Source organism: Neodiprion virginianus, chromosome 5 (assembly GCF_021901495.1).
Source record: "Neodiprion virginianus isolate iyNeoVirg1 chromosome 5, iyNeoVirg1.1, whole genome shotgun sequence".
Classification (NCBI taxonomy): domain Eukaryota; kingdom Metazoa; phylum Arthropoda; class Insecta; order Hymenoptera; family Diprionidae; genus Neodiprion; species Neodiprion virginianus.
In genome coordinates, this window is record NC_060881.1 from 9,083,913 (window position 1) to 9,105,078 (window position 21,166).

The following is a 21,166-nucleotide window of genomic DNA, read 5'->3' on the forward strand; positions in this document are numbered from 1 at the left end:
CTGATCTCGATCATTTTTTAAACAATGGAAACCTCGAGATTTCGCATCAACAGATCTTGGAATGGGGAAGGTTTTCCACATTTTAGTAGACCAGAGGTATCCGGCTGCTTCAGTCTCAACGAAAACAGAGAATTTCTGCCAAACACTGTGCAATTGAAATACTTCAATGCATCACCTTCGGAGACTGTCAAATTTGACCTGAAAGTGGGTTATGATTTGGTTATACGAAAAACAGCCGAAGCCGATAATGAGAGATTGGATCACTTGTTACGGTGGATTCTTTTGAATTGCCACAAGATTCGTGCTCCACCTGATTCCAATCGATGGTTTGAATTTTTCAAAATAAATTATTCGTCACAGATTTAATGTTTCAAGCCATTTTTCATATCGCATTTGTGTGTTGCTAAATTTAGATCAATTTTTACCCAACAAATTGTGAATAAGAACAGAAAATAATTACTGCAAAAAAAATTTGAAACTTTTTCATGCTTGACAATGCTCTTTGTAATTGTTTATCGATTGCAGGTTACAGCCTCATTTTGTATGCTTCCGGGGTTTACTGACAATGCTTTGGTGTACTCCATTTGAGAAACAAGAGGGATGGATAATTTGTGCATCGAAGTGGCAGGGCACGATATACCTTTGCGCCTTTGATACAGAGGAGAAAAAGCTACGAAAAAGCAACATATCTAAAAAGCAGTTACAATTCATGTCCTGGGGATTCAAATTTGAGCAATATTTACTGACTGGTATAAACAATTATTGGCGTTTATTACAATATCATTAATTTTTATACTTTTCACCATCCGACTTCCTTCTTCTTTCTCAATTAGTACTTTGTACTATTTTTCCAGATTTAAATTCAATGAGTTTAGGATCTTACAGATTCACCTGGACAAGCATCAGACACTTCTAAGCCTGTTAATGAAGGTGAAGAATTTTGTTGTATGTTCACATCCCGCCTTGGCAATAATAGATTATTGTACGGCGCGGAGATGGATGGGGTTTCATCCAATGAGGTTTTAAGAGAGCCGATTGACTGGAAAGGGGTTAAATTTGTGGAACTGAAGACAAGTCGAGTTATTGAAAACAGGCGTCAGGAGGAAAACTTTAGAAGATACAAGTTAATTAAATGGTGGTGCCAAAGTTTTTTGGTCGGCATCGAAAACGTTTGTTGTGGATTCCGAGATGACGATGGTATAGTTAGAAATTTAACCAATTACAGCGTACCAGAGATGACTAGAATGGCAAAGGTGATTAAGTTTTATAAAGAATCCCTCTGATATCACAAAACAGCATGTTTTTCAGAAGCATCGTTAGTGTTAAGTTTTTAGAAAATCTTTTTCAAGTATCAATAAATGTCTGAACAAATTTCGCAATTTTATTTACAAAACTTTGCGTAATTTGTGTTAATTATACCATCATTGTTACAGGGAATTTGGAATGCTTCGGAGTGTATGAACTTTTGCAATGAATTTTTGAATTTTGTCCAATCAGTAGTTACAAAAGACTATAACGAATGTGTCTACAAATTCGAGTGGGTACCAGGGAATGATGTGCAGGTTCATCAGATGGACAGTGAATCTAAGTACTCTTTCCTTCGTCCATGGTTCATCGATGAAGCCAAAGTACAAATGACGAGACGGTAATAGGTTATTCAAAGCTTAAGAGACAAAATTGTATAAAAAATAAACGTGGTCATTCACTGTGACATTTTATTGAAAAGTTTAAATTTTTACAAAACAACACCCTTACTTTTCCAATAACTATAAACAAATAATAAGATGCAATGTTTGCGTTTATATAATTTTTCTCAATGGTTCCGCAACCATAAGTTTCTTTTCTTAAAAATTTAAACTCTTTCAGCTTCTCTCTTCCTATGACTAGTTACAAATAACCAGGTATTTTATATTACCTTTATTAACTTACTATCGTCAAACTTTTCGATCTGAATCTCTTTAAACATCAACCATTCAAAGACTTTTGCCAAGAACTTGATTTACTGCTAACATTTCTTCACGAGACATTGGATTTAGCATTAGTCCCGGAACAGACTGAGTGTGCTCTAAATCACGAAGCTGGTTCACTTTAACTCTCAAATCACTCCTAATTTTGTTGATTTCAACATCGCACTCTCTCTGATCTACAACATGGAAACAACTCTTGAAATTAGTTTGCGAATGCAAAGGATTGTGCTGAATTGACTTGTCTCACATTTTTTATTTTTTCACTAAATTCTACCTTTTGCAAGCAACTCTTGAGCAGAGTTTGTTGACATTTTTATCAGCAAAGGTCCAACAGCCATCCAAGTTTTATCAAATTTTTGATTCCGCAAAGCCCGCTCCCCCATTCTATCATCATTCCTTCGTTTATCCAGTGCAACAATTTCCTGCCTATCCATCAATATCTCTTCAGCCTTGGCCTCAACTTCTTCCAGATATTTCAATGTCTTCTGCTCGTCATTCATTGCGTGGTCTTTGTTACTATGTGGGAAACAGATGATAATGCTAAATATCACAATCGTATCAATAACAATCTAACAATTACTCAGATTATTGCATACGTCTTTTTGAGTACATTGAACATATTTTCATTCTTAATATTTTTGAAAATTTTGGTGAAAAAAATCTACTTGGTTTATTGTCTCTATTCTGAATGCGATTACCAATCTTATAATTAGGTGTAATTAATCCTAACAAGACATGGAAACAATAATTAATATCAGTTTACAACTTCTTAAAAATCGCAAAGTAGCACATCTTTTTGTACATATATTGTAAGAAATTAAGTGCTTACATCATCCATTCCAGTTGTACCACCAGTCAATGATTCTTTTTTTCACTTCACCAGAAAGGGAATATACTATAAGCTTTGTAGAATAAAGAATATTGACAATAGTAAACGTAATGCATGTATCGAAAGGAATTATGTTATGAAATTTTAAAACAAAGTTCTTAAGAGGGGATCCCAGTCCGGAAATTTTCAAAAATCAATATTTTCTCTTTTATATCTTTGAAGTGAAATGATTTAAGCTTATTTTGAACCCAAAACAATAGAAAAAATCTAAGAATTGACGAAGCTGCAGCCATTGAAACGAAACAGTGCGCATTGATATTCGATATCAGTCGGTTGCGATTATCTCGAAACTACATTTCTTAATGCGGTATGACTGATACCTTGAGTAACAGTCACACTATTGATTTGGCCTTGTGCATTTATCCTCGAAACAGTAGGCATTTTTAGTTCACATAAGCTCTTGTTATTTGGACAATGCATTTGTTAATAATAATGAAATTACCGTGTTTCTTTAAAGTGCAAAGCGGAGGTCTTGCCTTCAAGAGGTTGCAATTTGGACAATTTTCAAAATTTCCACACAACTTACGTAAACCGATAACCAATAACTTATAATTTAAGAATCTTTCTTCTTTTCACATAAAATTTATAACCTTCAGATATCGCACCGATTGGGCACCCACGTCCACAGGGCCGCTACATCATTGCTTATACCACAGTCTGTTTTTGATATTTTTACACATAAAAAATCACACAAGTTCACAAATTTATGTAATAAATCTTGAAAAAAAGTTCATTCATTAAGACTGTTAGTTCATTCGTAAAAAAAATCATGATTCTAACTCTTGAAATGCGGCTTCCAGACTGAGAATTCCCCTTAATTTGTAGAATGATGCATGTTGTTTCAACGAATGATTTTCTGCTGAAGTCTCAGATATTAACAACATGGTACATTGTATGAAGTGAGACTGTTACACCTATAGTAGAATACATGGGCTAATGTATCAAAAAAAAAATACAGCGTAATTATTTTTCATCTTACACTGCCAAATTCTTCATGTTCAGTCTTACAGTATTGGGACTTTCCAAGATTCTATATGGCAAGAATACATAGTTGAAATATATGATGTAGGCACTTCACTACTTGGGGTGCGTTCGAATTGAGCACTTAAGCGCTTTCAGTACATACATGTAGATATACATCGACGTATAAACTGCTATAGGACGTGGTTGTCACAGCTCTCAAAACGCCCAAGTTGAACACACCCTTGAACTGTAATCTCAACTGTCTCTGCTACGTCACTATTTATATATTGTACATAGCAGTTCATACTAAATCAACTATCACACCATTGATTTTTAAACAGTAATAAAATACACATCTCATGGTTGTTCCATCATTGAATATTAGATTCGAGAACAAGTGGTGTGAGAAAAACCTGTTACTCGTGTCGTTTGATCTTATATAGCTTCTTTGGTCAACATCCCTTCTCCATCTTCTTTTCATCATGTCGAAGTTAGAATTTTAGTTACGTTATTGTAATGAGGCATATTGAGGAAAGCAGTTATTTTTGAGATTATAACTGTCTGAATTTCAGTAAGCGGTTATACTTATATTTTGAAGACTTATCTCCTTCAAAGTCCTTGTAACATGGAAAAATAGTGATGTTTTATCAACGTTTCATTACAATGACATAACCAATTTCAGCCTCGTGTTTTTTCAACGTTCTCCTAATGACTCAATTATTCTAAAGCAATTGTATTCCTTTTTTCAAATTTAAATCAGTTGCTCCAGCCTTTTTTCACTCCTTCATCAATCTTTTCTTGATTTCTGTAGAAGAATTCTTATCTGATGCTCCGCACTTTTCTTAAGAACCTCAAACTCAATATCCTGATCTCCATACGTCAAGTTTTGTTCTATAATAAATTTATGTTGCCTCAATATTCACATCTCCTTGTCTGATATTTTTTTAAATGGTCAATATACGAACGATCTTTGTTCAATGTCAACTAAGCTGTAGTGATGACAAATTTGTTTTTCCCCTTTTATAACTGACAACTTATTCAATCAATTCTTGCAAACAAATGATAACTGAATTCGAATGTTTCTTTGAGAAATACAGGTAATTTCTCTTTTCTGATATGAAAGTAAGCATTGTAATAAACTTTCTTGTGACCTTATACTTGCAGGAAGCTATTGCAATTCAATTGAATAGTTAGACATCTATCGCAATGCCAGCAGCAGCTGAATTATAGCTGAAAATGTGCGAATTCAAGACAATGCTATTCGTATCATTCGATCTTTCATAGCTTCTCTGGATAATAATTTTTCTCTATCTTTTTTCCTTAAGGTCTTTGGACGGATTATCCGTACTGGAGAGACTGCAGACACATCCTCTGGCTTAAAATGAGTTATTCGAGCTTCTTTGTTGTCTCCTTGGCCAAGACCTTTACGATCTCTTTTAAGAATTGTCTTGATTGGATACTTTGCGCCCTGCCCCGAAGGTCCCAGCCCAGTTTCTTCGTCCCATCCAGTATTTAAAAGCATTTGATACCCTTTGTTTTGTTTTGCTATCCCATATGCAACACAACGCAATTTTGGTTTAGTATTAAAAATGTGCAGTGTCGAAGACTCATGCTGTTTAACAGACGTTTCTTTGAAAGCAGTTTTACATATTTCGCAATAAAACTCGACTTTTACATTGTTGGCATTTTGTTGAATGGATTGTAGCTCGTTTTTAAATGACCCCTCTATTTTCGTTATTTTGCCACGTTCATCATCACGTAAAGAAACAATGTCAGACTTATCGTGTGACAAAGTTGGGCTACTTTTAATATCTTCAGGGTCTTTCTGACTATTTTTCTTCCTTAGTAGAGCTACGATATTCAAATGATTTCTTTTAAGAGCTAATTGAGCTGCTGTCAAACCAGATTTTTCCTTTGCTTTCTTATTCACTCCAAGTTTTAACAGATATTGAACAATTTCAAAATTGCCATTATATGCTGCTGACATCAATGGTGTCCACCCGAAATCGTCCGACACATTGACATTATCTGAATTCAAATGTTTCCTTAAGAAATGTAAATCGTTCTGCTCGACGGCTTTCAAAATTGAGTTTGTACTGACATTCGTTATGACTTTTTGTGTAAATAGAGAATTGCTAGACTTGAGCAGATTACTCTGTTGTTCTGGAGCTATGTCAGATTTGGCCAAAGTATCCGGTTTAAAATTTTGGCAGATGATACCTTCGTAAGTTTTCTTTGCCTCGATTCCTTGAAAATTAAGTCGTCCAGGAAATTTCTTTGCAGATTTGCTCGGTACCTCAGTGGACTCCTTGACAAAACTTTTCCAAGGTATGTCAACCGTAGTTAACGCAACCCAGTTTGAATGCAAAGACATTGCAAAGTGTTGTCGTTCAAACCCGAGGTTGTAAATATCAGTTTATGTCGAAAACTGATGATGCACAGAATTAAAATAAGCAATTTGATGTGTAAATTTTGCTAGTTGGTGTTGACAGCTTAAAAACATCTCTGTCAATGTCCATGGTTAGGAACATTATTACGACAAAGAAGCTTAACATCGTTGGAATGCTTATTTGAATTTTTTACCTTAAAAATTTCTTCGATTTTAGGCTTTTAGTCTCTCATGTCTCTTATTCGGGTCACGAGGCTATGTTTACGACAAAGTGATAGTTACGATCACAATTGCTACTTTAAGCGGTGGCCATAAGTCTGACTACTTCTTGGGGTCTCTACTATCTAGGTACTTCGTGATGTTAACAAAATAAAGTGTGTTCTTCCGGCGGACGCATTTTCGCCCCGTTCTGCGCCGACCATATGGAAGCCATCTTTTTAGTAACATCGAATGCAATTATATAAGAATCCAAGATGGCCGTCATATGGAAGAGGTACCACGAGGTACGCGATTAGTTCTTGAACATGGCGGCGCAAAAGCGTACCGTTTTGTTCTTACCTAGAGCATATACTACTCACTCAATACTACTGGAGGCGTTGACTGGAGGAGTTGACTGGAGGAAGTTTCGCGTGTACAGAAAGTGTGGCGGAGGAGTGAAATAGAGCACTTATGCCATGTACAACCTGTCTCTCTTACGTTACAACCTGATTGGTCGATACATGAGCTACTGCTGTCATCTAGCGTATCACTGTGGTATCAACTTTGAGCGGAAACCGAAGGTCAAGTGGATCGGCATAAGCAAAGAAAAATAAAATCCAAACTGACAGCCGCCTTTGAACGATCACGTCTGACAAACCCTCGAAGCTGTCAAACATCGTCTTGTCGTCGTATCAATACCTGCGTGGTAAGCATCAATAATGACATAAGGACAGAATTGCGTTGTTCTTTACTGTCCGATCGATTCGTTTATTTATGCTAACGTCTACTTTTCATAACTCCAATCCACATAAATGTGACGGCAACCGTATAATTCAAGATATAATAGGTTAAAGTACGTATGCAGCACATCCACTTGCGTTTCCATGGGATTTTTGTAAGAAAGTATTTTATAATATACGTATCCCAGTTTTATACGACATGAAACATATTCACATAGCGCACATGTATTACTTTTATCATACTTAGAAGATCTGGGACTCTCCAATTCCTATTAATCCGTAGATACTGAAGCTTGTCAATATATTACTCAACACATTGTTGAACGAAGTATTTCTCATCTCTGTGATAAGAATTTAGCTGACTGTTTACCTTGTAAGTAATATTTACACTGACATAAGTAATTACTAGAAATTTTCTATTAATCTTAGACTATACTTGTTCTAATGTTTCTAATGAAACTTTTAAATTATATCAACTTGCTTCAATCCTAGGCATATCGGACTTTGATAAATTTAATTTTGGGAATTAAAATTATACAGTGCTTTCAATTATTGTTTGAACTTTGGGTTCCTTATTTAAATAATAATTTTTATAATGTTATACATCAAGAGTTGAGATGCCGAGTTCATATTTATACGCTATTAACAATGAGGGGAGAGTATTCGGACTTTCGACATCAGGCAATATGTGGAGAGAATTCATGTACTTGGGACTGGAGTTTAAACAACTCTCCGCAGTGCCTCATTTCATGTGGGCCATTGGTGGCGATCGTCAAGTTTACGTCCATGTACATGGGCTAGATATACCCATTCGCATCAAGGAAGAAACCTATGAGAATGAAGTAGGTTCGTCTGCCTGTTACTAATACTTGTTAGAAGAAAATCATTTATACTCTGTGTAATGAAAATTTATCATTCTCAATTCATATAGATTTTTCACTTCTCAAAGCAAATGTGTTGAAAGAATCTTCTTACACGATACAACTTTGAGAAAGAGCTCCAGTTGTTATCAATCATCAATTTTGCCATTACATTCAAATTCAGGTTGAAAATTCTTAATAAAAAAAAAATTTCCTCAGCTATGACTCAAAATTGAATATTATCACTGTCAACATCTTTTATGGTTTAGATTTTATGATATATTTGGTAAAGAAAATTAAGGAAGGACTAAATCGAAGGAAGTAACTTCTCTTTAACGATGGCTCTTACTGTCAGTTGACATCCATTTACAGAGTTCTTCTAGCATGACTGGTACTGCTTCAAAGATGGCTACACAAGCATTTATTTCACTTTGAATTTTCTCAAAAACGTGACATGAGGGAAAGTTTTTATTAACAAATTCGTATTTGGCATCAAAACATGCTCATGAGAGAGTCAATCTATTTTGTAATGATAAACCTACGTAAGAAAGATTTATAAGACCGATACAAACTTTCCTTCTAGATCATTTTACTTTCCTCATTATATCCCAACTCAAGTAATGTTGATAAAAACTTGGATCGTAAAAAGTTAACTGATTTTTATTGTAAATTTTCTTACTTCAGCGTTGGCTACCCTTGGAAGGTTTTAGTGGGCGACTTCTACCAACAGATAGATATAACTTTTCAAGTCAGGATGGTACAGTGGATCGTAGTCGAGATAAAGTTAAGCTTCCATCTATGGCATGGCAGTGGGAAGGCGATTGGCACATTGAAACAACGCTCGATGGTCAGCCGTTAGATCATGATGTATGTGCAACTTTTTCATATGGCCTTAGTTATTATCCATGTGAATTTCGTATTACCAAGATTGCAAATTCATAAAGAAGACAACCTTTAGGGCTGGACTTACGCAGTGGACTTTCCTGCGACTTATTCAACAAATAAACAATGGAAATCATGCGTCAGAAGACGGAAATGGGTTCGATATCGGAGGTACAGTGCAATGAACTCGTGGTGCGCTATAGCACCTCTGCACAAAGATGCTACTAAGGTAACGAGCAACAGTACTGTAGATACAATCTTGTGACAGGCTCAATTTTCTACAAACGACATTGAAACTCTATTTCAAATGTTTGCAACTGTAGGAGCCTTTCATAGATGTGGCTGTTGGTGGAAATCAGATTCTTGGCGGGCATTCGGGAAACATGGTAGTTTGGGCAGTCACGGCCCACGGTAGAGTATGTATTACTATTATTATTCTTAAAGATTAAATATATCACTTTTAAACCATCAATTTCCGTCTCAATATCCCATAATAATTACTGTATTCAGATAATGTTCAGAGTCGGAGTCAGCACAACATCACCTGAAGGACAGAGATGGAGTGCTATTAAGATGTCCAATGGCTACGAGGCTATTCAAGTCAGTGTTGGACCAACTGGGCTTGCTTGGATCATACTAACAAATGGAAAGGCACTCGTTCGCACTGGAGTTTGCAGGGAAAATCTTATGGGTACATCGATCAATGATTGAATCCAAGTTATATATCCAAATAAATATTTTACTTCATTTCGCTTTTTCAACCTCCTCTTACAGCTATTTTACTTTTTGCTCAAATAAGAGAGTTCTCCAACTGATACAAGGATAAATCGTACTATCAGAATGCGACTGCAAAATCTGCAAATTCATATTTCAATCCATAACAAGTAAACAGTATATTTCATTACATCTCAGTTGACTTAGTTACTAATTACTTTGATACATCAATTTCTCAGGTGATGGCTGGGCAGAGGTAGAACCGCCGAATGATAAACTCCGCCTAACTCAAGTTGGCGTTGGCATAGATTCCGTGTGGGCTGTTACTAATGATGGTAGCGTTTGGTTCAGAAAAGGTGTTAATGGCCAGTCGAGTATGTTGTGTGAACAGATGGCTACGGGAACTGGATGGGTTGACATGCTGAGTAAAATGGCTCTAGTTTCAGTTTCACCTGATGATCAGGTGATGCTGCAAAGAATTTCCAAGCAAACACATGTGGCTGAGAATCCAACACGTTAATTAATAAAGTAAATATGTCTAAAGGTATGGGCGATAGGTCATGACGATCGCTGCTTATATTATCGAACTGGAATCAGAGGGACAGATCGAACTGGAAAAAAGTGGAGAATGATTAACGCACCTCTCCAGCTTAGTAGGGCAAGCAGTAACGCTAGCCTTTCATCTAGTAATCGTCATAGTCTTTGTGGTACTCCACAGCAACATCGCCACCAAAGTTGGGGCTCCTTGGTAGAGTAATGATTAATACAAATTTCCGAGACCAGTGAATTTTATTACCTCTGTTCTTGAAGCTAAAGTTTGCATTTTTTAGTCTCGACCACACAGCACTGGGGATGGAGCAGCACTGATCAGGGACTGGGAAGAACAATCTCGATCCGCGCCTACCCCTACATCTTTGAAATTGTTGCAACGAACAAGCGACGGTACTTCCACAAACAATTTGCAACAGACCTCATCCCAGGAATCTTATCTCAATGAGAGTAAAAATAGGTGAATACGTATGAAAATAACGTAACATGGTGTTTATGTAATTCAAGTTGAACCATCCAATTTATTTTTTCAAAATACTTTGCAGATCGTCAAATTCAGTGAATACGAACGATTTGACTGAAGCTAGTGTTGCTAATATAACAATATCCAATGAGTCATTAACCAAAGGTGGAGAATCCATTGTCGTTTCTGGGAAAGGAATGAGCAATACCGTTAAGGTTAATTAAAACTAAAATATAAATATTCTAAATATTCTTTGTTTTTGTTTCTCATTTGTGACAAAGTAAGTTACTTTGATAAGTTTCCAGGTAAATCCAGCTGCATGGAGCCCAGTTCATTCAGTAGGATCTATGGTTGGTGTTGAAGCACATCCCGAAACAGACGGTAGTGTATTTGATCCTGATTTAACCGGAGATTCCGGTGTTTATGGAGAAGATGAAAATACAGCTGCAATGTATTGGGCTGAATACGACGTTTTATGGTGCAAGATCGAAGCTGGAGCCTGTTTCATTGATCAGGCTAACCCTCCAAAGTGGCGAGTTGAAAACATACTGTTGAAATATAAACCTCAAAGCGCAATAAGATATCCATTCGTTTGTTTTCAATAGTACAAAAACAAATTCATCTAAAATGTAAAAATCATTATCATATTTTAATTATTTAAAATTTCTTTCGTATTATAGGATGGTGGAGAGTAATGGCACTACTTGTGGTGAACTAACTGAACCATGGAGGGAGCACATTCTCTGCAATCTTAAGAAGCGGCTAAAAGATTTGGATGTGAATATCTTGTCATATGAAAAAGCGATTGAAATGTGGGTTCTCGAAAATAATCAATAACATTTTTAAATTTGAAAATAATACGAAGACAATTGTGAAAATATGCTCAACGATGGGTAAAATGTGTGTATTGTTTCGTCTAGGTCATCCTGTGTAAAAAATGGTGATGCACGATGTCAATTGAAAGGGAGCAAAGCGTATCAAGACTGTGTTCTAGAATTAGAATGGATTAGCAATACAAGCGGTTACGTGGATTCTGGTACACTTACCATTTTGAATACAGACGGTGCAACTACTATGGTAAAACAAATTTTTCAAAATAACTGATCCTTTATTATCATTTATTTGTACTTGATATACAAAATGTATAATTTCCAAATTTCACTTTCAGTTGCAATTCCCGATATCAGAAATAGTGTGCGTGGTCTGCTGCAGTGAGCCGGGAAACCCAAGACTTGCGATACACACTCCTAATTTATCCCGCTCAAAAATTTTAAGACTGCAATTTGCTAGTGATACTGAAATGGAAGATTGGATGGATAATCTTACTACAGGCAAGACTAATGAAAAAATACAAGATTAGGCCAATAACTCTATCAGTAAAATACAAGTTATGTGGAAAAAATCATGATACTTTCGATTCCTAATTGATGATGTTTATTTCAGTCTCGTGCCAAATAAATAATCTTCACGGAAAGCCGGGTCCAAATTCGATTTGGGCAACCACTGGTCTTGGAGATGTTTTCGTTTATGACACAGAAATGGCTGAGGTAATTTTTCTGTGAATAAATTTTGTAGTCAAATAATAGGTACACTTGAATGTTTCAATTTCACAAACTTTTCTTTCCTGATTCATTCTAGACTAGCCAATTAGTCGACGGTGTTTATACACAGGAATTACTTACATCTGGAAACCAATTACCATTTGAAAGCATTTTACATAATGGATTCGGACCTGGAAGTTCTTTACATATGTCGCTTTGCCTTTACGACGATGCAGACAGGTACACACATTTTTCTGGAATCATTGTTGTACTGAATAACGTTCTTTATTACTTGCTGCAAGAAAAAGTTTATTTCTAACAAAAAAATAACTATTTTGCAACAAATTGAGAAAGATTTATTGAGATAATGAGATTTCATAACAACTGGTTGTTAGATTTGAACTAACAAGAATAATTGACATTACAACAGGTTGGCAATAAATCTGGTTTGTTATACAACAACGACAATGAAGCAACAAAAAGCAGCTGAAGGTCATGACATAGCTCTTCACTTCAATCCCCGATTAAACGAAGACGTGATAGTAAGAAATACGTATCAGTCAGGTCAATGGGGCGACGAAGAAAGAGTTGGAGTGAGTCCGTTGAAGGCAGGCTCCGATTATACCCTGAAATTCATCTGTGAGGAAGGGGGGTACAGAATTTTTATTAATGACATCGAATATACCTTTTACAGTCACAGAATACCACCAGAGAACATAACGCATCTCCGCATCAAAGGGCTGATGACATTAAGTAGTGTCTGTTACAAAACTAAATCTGTAAGTGGAGCTCATTAATCCCTTCAAAACATAAAAATAATATGACAAGTATTGTATTTGTTGTGTCAGCCTGTATAATACTAATGTTCAGAATTCTACTTATTTTCTTACTATTGCAGGTAATCATTGAGCCAATAAAAATATTTTGGAGACAAATGGGAGGACATTTGAGGAAGGTGGAAACGTGTAGTGTTGGAGTAACATGGGGAATAGGATACGATAATACAGCGTACGTTTATACGGGGGGCTGGGGTGGAAATTTCTTAAAAGGTTATTGAAGCAACTGCAACGAGTCAGCAGTGTTACATTTGCACTAGTATACTTATTAATCGATATTTATTACTCAGGCTACAAAATTCGGATTTTTTAGGTTTACGGTCTAACAATACCGGCATCAATTCAATGGTAGATACGCACAACTACTTTGTTTACGAGAATCAACGTTGGAATCCGGTTACCGGTTATACGTCCCATGGATTACCAACCGATCGGTATATGTGGAGTGACGTAACAGGGCGTCATAAGCGAACGCGAGAACATACCAAAACTCTTTCAATGCACTGGCAATGGGTAGGGATAAAATTTTTCATTTAAATTTAACAATTTCAACAATCGTGAATATTTTCGTTGAATTAGGTATCAGACTGGATAATAGACTTCCATACTCCTGGTGGTGTTGATAGAGATGGGTGGCAATATGCAATGGATTTCCCTGCACAATACCACGGTCGTAAGCAGTTCACCGATTACGTGAGAAGACGAAGGTGGTTTAGGCGTTGTCAATTGAAAACTAGCGGACCTTGGCAGGAACTAGGAAATACAAAAATCGTCGACATCTCATTATACGTAAGCAAAATCATCGGCGTATGTTGTACAATGACCTTCATTTTATCAGTAACAGCTGTAGGTGCGTTAATCGAACAAAAAAATGGGATTTAAAGTACTAATATGTTACTGATTTAAATATACTAGTATTTCTGAAATATATGTACAGGTCAGATCCATTTCTCGTTCAAAAATAGTATGCATTTTTCTTTTTTTTTTCTCGCTTAAGTGCACTGTAGAACCATTGTATCCCTGGCTTTTACTTTTATAAGTTAAATATGATACTGAAATCGAATTCACGTATTTGAGAACGACTTATTTAAATGTTTGAAACATGAGCACCATGGGGCAAATGATTAATTATAAGAATTCATGTCATGTACTATCCGCATTCCAGATGGCACTGATAGTTTACAATAGGGTCTAATTATTCCTAATTTGTGGCATCTTAGACAACAAGTAAACCAGGCGACGAAGGTTTCATAAACGTGTGGGCTGTTGCTGCTAATGGGGAAGCATTGTTCAGGCGCGGTGTTTCAGAATTGTGCCCATTAGTGAGTATAATATTCTGGTTAACTTTAGATAATTGCAATAATCTCATCGTGATAGTATACAAAGGCTCCCATTATTTTCGTTGTGAAAAAGCTTCCTTATTAAAAAATATCCCAGAATCTAAATGATGTGTAGTTTTTTCAAAATTAACCGTTAAAACATATCTGAGTATGATGAAAATTCATGACTTTCTCTATTCCCAGGGAGTTTCCTGGGAACATATACCCAGTGATCAGGCACTGATCGGTATTAGTTGCGGTCCAGAGGGTCAAGTTTGGGCTGTTGGTAAAAATGGAACTTCATACTGGAGATTTGGAATATCTTTAGCCAAGCCGACTGGTAAATATCTCCTCACAGATCTGTCTACTCATTAATATCAATGGTAATTATGATTGATTATTAATTATGATTTCAGGTGAAACGTGGCAAAATGTAGAGCCTCCATCAGGGGCCCAGGTGAAACAGATTTCAGTCGGAAAAGATGTAGTTTGGGCGCTGGATACAACCGGCCGATTATCAGTACGTCGGGAAGTTAGAGCGAAGATTTTTCCTGAAGGCACATACTGGCAAACTTTACCAGCCATGCCAAATGATCCAATCCATATCGGTGCGAGAAAGTATTTTTTACAGACCTTTTTCAATTCTCTCTCGTTTTCTTTCGATGTCACGAAACATTGTAGAAGCACCGTGTTGGAAATGCTAAGAGGTGCAATTACACAAATCTATGCTAGCTTTTTTTTGTTGTATTTGTTCGGCAGCTCTGAATTCATCTCAATGAATCTACCTTTACCTGCTTGGAGTTGGAATTTGTTATTATGTTATCAAATATATCATGTATTCAATAGTAGCATATTAAGTAGTGATGTTGTTTTTTTCATTTATTGCAATAATTTTTTTGTTGTAGCAACAATTGTTGAAAAAGATAACATAGCAGACAATTGTTGTATATTCTACACAGATACTTTTGTTCCAACTGCCAAACAAGGATTTCGTCATGTATCTGTGGGTAGAGAAAAAGGTCAAGTATGGGCTCTCTCTGGAGCTGGCATTGTTTGTCGCAGAATAGGTATAACGGATGAAAATCCGGCTGGAACAGGATGGACAACTGGTATTGGTGTAAGTATAGATTTGTCATTATTCTATTAATAATTTTATCAACCGTCCACTTTAATAAATTCGTTTCTTTAGGCAAATTGGCAGTATATAAGTGCTGGTGGCCTTGTAAACCGGGCACAATAACGCCAGTTATCATTCATCGCAAAAACCATTGAAGTAAACAACCAAAGGGAATAAAGTTGCAGTAAAACCTTATTGTTATCAACTTCGATCGGTCCACTGATCCTCTTTTCTACTTCAGTAACCTTTCCCAACGACATGTAAGAGTACCTAATCAATTTCATCATGGACCCACGCTCTAGTCAAGGATATAACATAACTCCTTTATTTTAAAAACATAAATCCAGAGCAGTTCATAAAAATGCATTGCTACTGTATTTAAGGAATTATCACAGAATTAATGTACATACAATACTCCAATTATTCGAATTGTTATAGACCATAACTGTCAGATATACAAGCTATTTTTATCATTGCTATAAGATTCAAAATAATGATCAAAACGTATAGAAGCAACAGAAGATCATTCAAATACAGATCATGAATTGTGACGGTCAGAAACTTACACAATCAGCTTATAAAATCATCTGTCGGCAAAATCAAGCTTAAGGAACTCGTGATAGTTTCGGGCTTAATAGTTTAGTCAAGATTATATTAGCATAATGTAAAAATTGTTATGTAACACTTTTTCAATGGAAATGGAAAAAGTCTATTGCTAGTACGTTCTGCTCATTGAATTTAAAAACTCTTTTAGGATCAATTATTTTCTAAAAAAAGATAAGACACCGAGATAGGAAGATATGATTATGCAGTATTATTATGCGACGAATTGATCAGTCATTTAAAATGATTCTGGATTTTAACCTTCTAATCTTGAAAAAAACACTTGAATTTTTTTACAAGCATAGTGATACTTGTCAGGTACTTCGTTTTCATATCCATACCTTAAAAAAACACCTATTTTGTGATAATAATTGAAGAAATATTTCAGGTACACCTACCTACTATCACCGTAACAAAAAAGTTAGATTTTATTGTAGGAGTTTATAGTACATAGGATCATTTATCGGCTGTTAAGCATGAGTGTGTGTTGAGCATAATGAGCGAAGCCGATTTTAACACAAGTCCACCTAAGTAGATCTATCGTTTCAAGTGTATACGTTCAACAATAGGTGACCCGGTAAATTTAAAGGATAGAAGTTATTACATTCTTTTTGTAGCAAATCAGTGGTCCACATCATATAATATGTAGTTATGGAGTAATTTTGATATGATAGTTAATTTGGTATTTATTTCAACATATTTTTTTTTTTTATTAATTTATAATCTAACACTCGCTAGGAGATCAATGAATGATTCCAATCCTCCATATTGTGTGATGCCACAGTGTTTCGCTACCAGTCAGTACGGAATAGGAGTGTCAAGAGATTTGAGGATTCAGTCATTTTAAGTTGACGATGAGTGAGTTTTTGAATAAACTGATACCGCGATTTTCTTTAAATGCAAACGTACGACAATTCGTAATTGCTTCCTAAACTATGAATCATTAAGGCACTTCTATTCTTACACATTGAATCATAAAGACAATATTTTTGTGTAAAGTAATTTTATTTTTGCTATCAATATTTATTTTCGTAATCAAGAATTTAGAATCCTAATATACTTATGGAACATAATCGAGCATGTATGCTTCTGAGTTGAAATACGGTCGTACGGCTGTGATTTTCCACCAAAAAATTTGTTTCACATAATTTATCTTTTACTTCATCATTGTACTATGCAATACAGTCAAATAAGCGTTGCTATTTTGACTGCGAAAAGAATAGAGTTTTAACATGAATAAAATGAATGAAACTATGGCAAATGACTTATTGAGTACATATTTCTCATTGAAAATATAGCAAGCATTTATCTTAAGGGGGGACTTTGGTGAAATTTTGTTAATATCGAAGTTTTTGTTTTTTTCAATGACGGAAAGAGATGCATACGCGAAAATTCCTTTCTATAAGATTTAGATTATGATGGCATGACTTCTCCTGATAAAAATTTCAATCTTCTGCGAAGAATATCCATAAAAGAAGATTGAGTTTGTTCTTTAGGACATGTACTGCTGTAATCTAAATCTTGTAGAAATGAATTTTCAATTATATCTCTCTTAAAGTCATTTCCGAAATGAAAAATTCAGTATTATGGAAATTTCACCGAAGTCCCCCCTTAATAGAGATACATTAATCTTTTAATGGGATTCTTACATTTAGGCTAATACTAAGTATATACGGTGGTATAAATACTCAAAGAACATAACACTAAATTTATTTTAAACCTAACTATAATAGCTATGCACCTTCTCAAGTGGAGTACTGAAAAATAAATATTATTTATAATATCAATATTTTCCGATATATTTGACTTTTTACGGATAAAATGTTTCGCTCAAAATTTCCAATCGTTTACCTTTTAGAATTCACTCCTGCGATCAGATTAGAAAGTTGAATGTTGCCTAAATTCTCAAACAGTAGATACAGTTTTTTATTTACATTCATTTTCACTATTCGGTAATGAAATCAGTGCATGAGGTCGATACATTTCGCAGCATCAATTAAGTACTATTTGTGTACAATTTAACACATAATGTAAATGAAAATGTCATTCTCTCATAAAATAGCATTTTAACTAATTGACGGCTGATTTCACAAGTCCGGTACATTTTAGCACGGTTAGTATCACATATTATTATAAATAATGTAAAAACTTTACGAGTTCTCTGATATGTGACAGATTTTCTTAGAAAACTTTTCACAGTTGTGCTTTTCTTTATACGGAGTTTCTTCATTGCGAGTTGCATTAGTATGATAGTGAAATCTTGAAAATAATATTAACTCCATATTCATACGTCATGCATACAAATTGTCATAATATCTTTTTTCCACAATACGTTACGCATAATATCGGGAATTCTGTTCTAAAATTTAGCACCTTCCGAAAGTTTTTTATCTTGACTTTCATTTCGCTGAACTAACTCTTGCCTTTCGACTTTATCCTTAGCACCTTGGACGCTGGTATTGATTCCATATGTGAAGTAAATAACAAACCCTATGAAAAAAAAACATATGTATATATATATATTTACATTATTTCCGTATTCTTTCAGATCGTTCAAAGGTACTCTTGTTTTACAAAAAGAGCAGTTTCGTGTAATCAAGTTTTAGATCTTACCAATAAACATCCAACCAGCAAATCTGATCCAAGTGTATACATCCAATTGTAGCATCAAGTAGAGATTAACGGCAACGCTCACGCATGGTATTAGAGGGACAAGAGGGACCTGTAATATGGAAATATCGAACATTGGTATCAATATTATCAAAGCCTAGCAATCGACTCACTGTCTTAATTACCTTGAAGGCCAGTTCGATGTCGAGAACTGGCTGTCTGCCGATGGCAAAAACGATGAGCACCTCAACGAGCACCATTACAGATACAGCTAAGATTATCCCTACATGGCCATTCTGTATGTTTGCTATGTTCTTATCTACAGTATACCCCAATGGTAGTATCAATACACCTGAAACGAAGCAAAAAAAAAAAAAAGAATTCAATAATGATTATGCTTGATAAGTACCGTATTCAAGCTAGGGATGTTCGGTATCTAAAAAAATTCCACTCATTTTCGCCATGGATTATTTAATTAGTGCTTTGTGTATACTGAAATACCGGTTTCAAAAAATGAACAGCACTTGGAGTAATTAGTTCGAACATAAATTCTAAATAGGAAAGACAAAATATCGCGATTTGCATGGTAAAATTGTGTTCCTGAGCAAAAAATTCTCGTCGTACGTTGTAGTTATATTTAAAGCACCTTTAGTGAAATTGATTGGATGGCAAATAACTTTTATTGATATGTATGGTATGTTCACACACTATTTTTACAATACGAAATTCTTTATCACATTTTCGACAATGGCAGCAGGTTTCTTTTGAAGCTTATCTTATTATTATTTTTCAAATCAAGAATTGGTTCTGAGAGTGCTAGTTGAATAAAAGTTCAATTGCCTTCAAGATTTTAGACACGGTTATTGTTTTCACACTCTTCTATGTATATGGCAAATGATAGGTGCAGTGTCACCCGAACTTCCAGTTGATATTTAAGACGACACTAGCCTTATCGCAACTTACCGAAAACAACAATACCCCAGCTGGCAACACGACCAGAGAATTTAGTCGGCTCCTTCAGACCATTAAGATTGAAGATCTGTTTGAAACCAGTCCACAAAGTCAATTCTGGCTCCAGAACGTAATTGTCAACCACGTTACTGTGCGAGGATTCAGGCTGATACCTAAATTTTCACACACAACAATCTTAAGGTACACCGTAAATTGTGACGTCTGTGAGAAACACCATATACCGGCCTTTCAAAAATAATGCAAGCAATTTACCTCAGAATTAAAACACACAAAGCTACAATCGCATAGGCCATAAGTGTTCCGATGGACATCATGTCGATGAGTTGATTTATATTAAATATAAGTGTCATGAAGCCTGGAAGGAAGATTGAAAAAAATGAAACAATTCATTATGCAAACAACGTGTCAGCTCTTTATTGTCACGAGAATCTACGTTTTAAGACATAAACTCACCGGAAAGGAGTCCGGAAACCATAGTACCATAAAGTGGAGTCTGAGTCTTGGAATTGACAATACCCAAGAATTTGAAAATAATTCCATCAGTCGCCATGGCGTACAAGACTCGGGGTAAAGGAAACATAGCCCCAAGCATGCTTGTGCATAATGCAAAAACCGCACCGACATTAACGATCCATTTGATAACGGGCCATCCAACTTGATCAAATACGTAGGGAAAAGGTGCTTCCGCATTCTGGAAACGGTGGATAATGTCATTTTGAAATAAAATCGGAACTGCGGATTGTATGGTGCGTTATTGGATTGAAAATTGAATGACTACGTTACCTGATCGTAGTAGGGCCACATCATCGTGAGCACTGTTGAAATGGAGAAATAGGCAAAGAAGACTACGGTTAAAGATATGACGATAGCCAACGGTATGTTCTTCTGGGGATTTTTGGCTTCTTCTCCGGTGGTAGCTATCGTGTCGAAACCCACAAAGGCATAAAAACACGTCGCTGCACCAGCCAAGACCCCATTGAAACCAAAGGGCATGAAGCCACCCACCCCGGCAGTTTCCGTATATTCCGAAGGAATGTCTTCTTGGGCGATGAACCAATTTCCTGGATCGGCTGTATCGAGCGTCGGATAACACGTCGAGAAAGAAAGCATAAGGATCAGACACGAGAAAAATATCGATGAATTACTGCTCGTTGTAATCTCTGGTTACCGTTCATTGATCCAGCGACTATGATCACCGAGAGAGTCAGCAGATTAATGGTGGTGAACGCGTTGTTCAACCACGAAGACTCCCTCACTCCAGTTGCAAGTAATACAGCTAGCAGTAACACCATGCCAAAGGCAAAGAAGTCCGGATATTCAGACAGGAAAGAAACGTTTATTGGCATTGCTTCTCGCAATGCTTTGCTCATCACGTTGCCAACCAGGTAATCAAGGTAGTTGCTGAAACCTCGAGCAACGCTCGCTGTACCTGTAAATCATAATAATTATAAAACAGTGCTCATTCGTGTTTCTAATGCGACTGATGACTGTGCGAGAGCGATTATGACGAAAAAATGATACGAGAATGATTATATTTCTTGGTTTTGGTACTAC

At 35.8% G+C, this 21,166-nt stretch overlaps 5 protein-coding genes across 18 annotated transcripts in view; 2 read left to right on the forward strand and 3 right to left on the reverse strand.

The window, feature by feature from the left end:
- LOC124305277 (decapping and exoribonuclease protein-like) lies at positions 1-1,718 on the forward strand. Its single transcript, XM_046764520.1, has 4 exons — positions 1-326; positions 526-749; positions 886-1,253; positions 1,434-1,718. The coding sequence occupies exons 1-4, from the start codon at positions 25-27 to the stop codon at positions 1,647-1,649; spliced, it is 1,110 nt and encodes a 369-aa protein (XP_046620476.1). The 5' UTR covers positions 1-24; the 3' UTR covers positions 1,650-1,718.
- On the reverse strand, positions 1,701-6,922 carry LOC124305283 (p53 and DNA damage-regulated protein 1). 6 transcript variants are annotated; one of them, XM_046764534.1, is made up of 3 exons: positions 6,787-6,922; positions 2,242-2,483; positions 1,701-2,143 (listed from the first exon to the last, which is right to left on the reverse strand). In XM_046764534.1, the coding sequence occupies exons 2-3, from the start codon at positions 2,465-2,467 to the stop codon at positions 1,974-1,976; spliced, it is 396 nt and encodes a 131-aa protein (XP_046620490.1). In that variant the 5' UTR covers positions 2,468-2,483; positions 6,787-6,922; the 3' UTR covers positions 1,701-1,973. The 6 variants fall into 6 exon arrangements, with proteins under 6 accessions (XP_046620490.1, XP_046620491.1, XP_046620488.1 ...); XM_046764535.1 differs by having other exon boundaries at positions 6,767-6,871; XM_046764532.1 differs by lacking the exon at positions 6,787-6,922 and adding an exon at positions 6,403-6,623.
- Positions 4,607-6,395, reverse strand: LOC124305276 (G patch domain and ankyrin repeat-containing protein 1 homolog). Its single transcript, XM_046764519.1, has one exon. The coding sequence runs from the start codon at positions 6,191-6,193 to the stop codon at positions 5,066-5,068; it is 1,128 nt and encodes a 375-aa protein (XP_046620475.1). The 5' UTR covers positions 6,194-6,395; the 3' UTR covers positions 4,607-5,065.
- On the forward strand, positions 6,897-18,060 carry LOC124305270 (tectonin beta-propeller repeat-containing protein). 8 transcript variants are annotated; one of them, XM_046764491.1, is made up of 26 exons: positions 6,897-7,259; positions 7,394-7,519; positions 7,757-7,988; positions 8,691-8,873; positions 8,965-9,117; positions 9,212-9,304; positions 9,399-9,579; positions 9,842-10,065; positions 10,147-10,350; positions 10,433-10,611; positions 10,697-10,829; positions 10,920-11,146; positions 11,295-11,426; positions 11,535-11,691; positions 11,783-11,945; positions 12,058-12,161; positions 12,253-12,395; positions 12,586-12,934; positions 13,054-13,204; positions 13,305-13,504; positions 13,571-13,780; positions 14,212-14,313; positions 14,515-14,650; positions 14,727-14,918; positions 15,216-15,427; positions 15,500-18,060. In XM_046764491.1, the coding sequence occupies exons 3-26, from the start codon at positions 7,764-7,766 to the stop codon at positions 15,548-15,550; spliced, it is 4,104 nt and encodes a 1,367-aa protein (XP_046620447.1). In that variant the 5' UTR covers positions 6,897-7,259; positions 7,394-7,519; positions 7,757-7,763; the 3' UTR covers positions 15,551-18,060. The 8 variants fall into 8 exon arrangements, with proteins under 8 accessions (XP_046620447.1, XP_046620444.1, XP_046620450.1 ...); XM_046764488.1 differs by having other exon boundaries at positions 7,430-7,519; XM_046764494.1 differs by having other exon boundaries at positions 7,430-7,519; positions 15,270-15,427.
- The window catches only part of LOC124305272 (cationic amino acid transporter 3), a 17,872-nt gene continuing 12,435 nt past the window's right edge, over positions 15,730-21,166 (reverse strand). For both annotated transcript variants that reach the window (XM_046764509.1, XM_046764510.1), the window contains exons 4-11: positions 20,781-21,041; positions 20,396-20,682; positions 20,066-20,303; positions 19,865-19,967; positions 19,604-19,764; positions 18,826-18,992; positions 18,644-18,752; positions 15,730-18,520 (exon numbers count right to left, since the gene is read on the reverse strand). In XM_046764509.1, the coding sequence (XP_046620465.1) occupies positions 18,390-18,520; positions 18,644-18,752; positions 18,826-18,992; positions 19,604-19,764; positions 19,865-19,967; positions 20,066-20,303; positions 20,396-20,682; positions 20,781-21,041 (1,457 nt within the window). In that variant the 3' untranslated portion in view covers positions 15,730-18,389. The remainder of the gene's footprint in view (positions 18,521-18,643; positions 18,753-18,825; positions 18,993-19,603; positions 19,765-19,864; positions 19,968-20,065; positions 20,304-20,395; positions 20,683-20,780; positions 21,042-21,166) is intronic.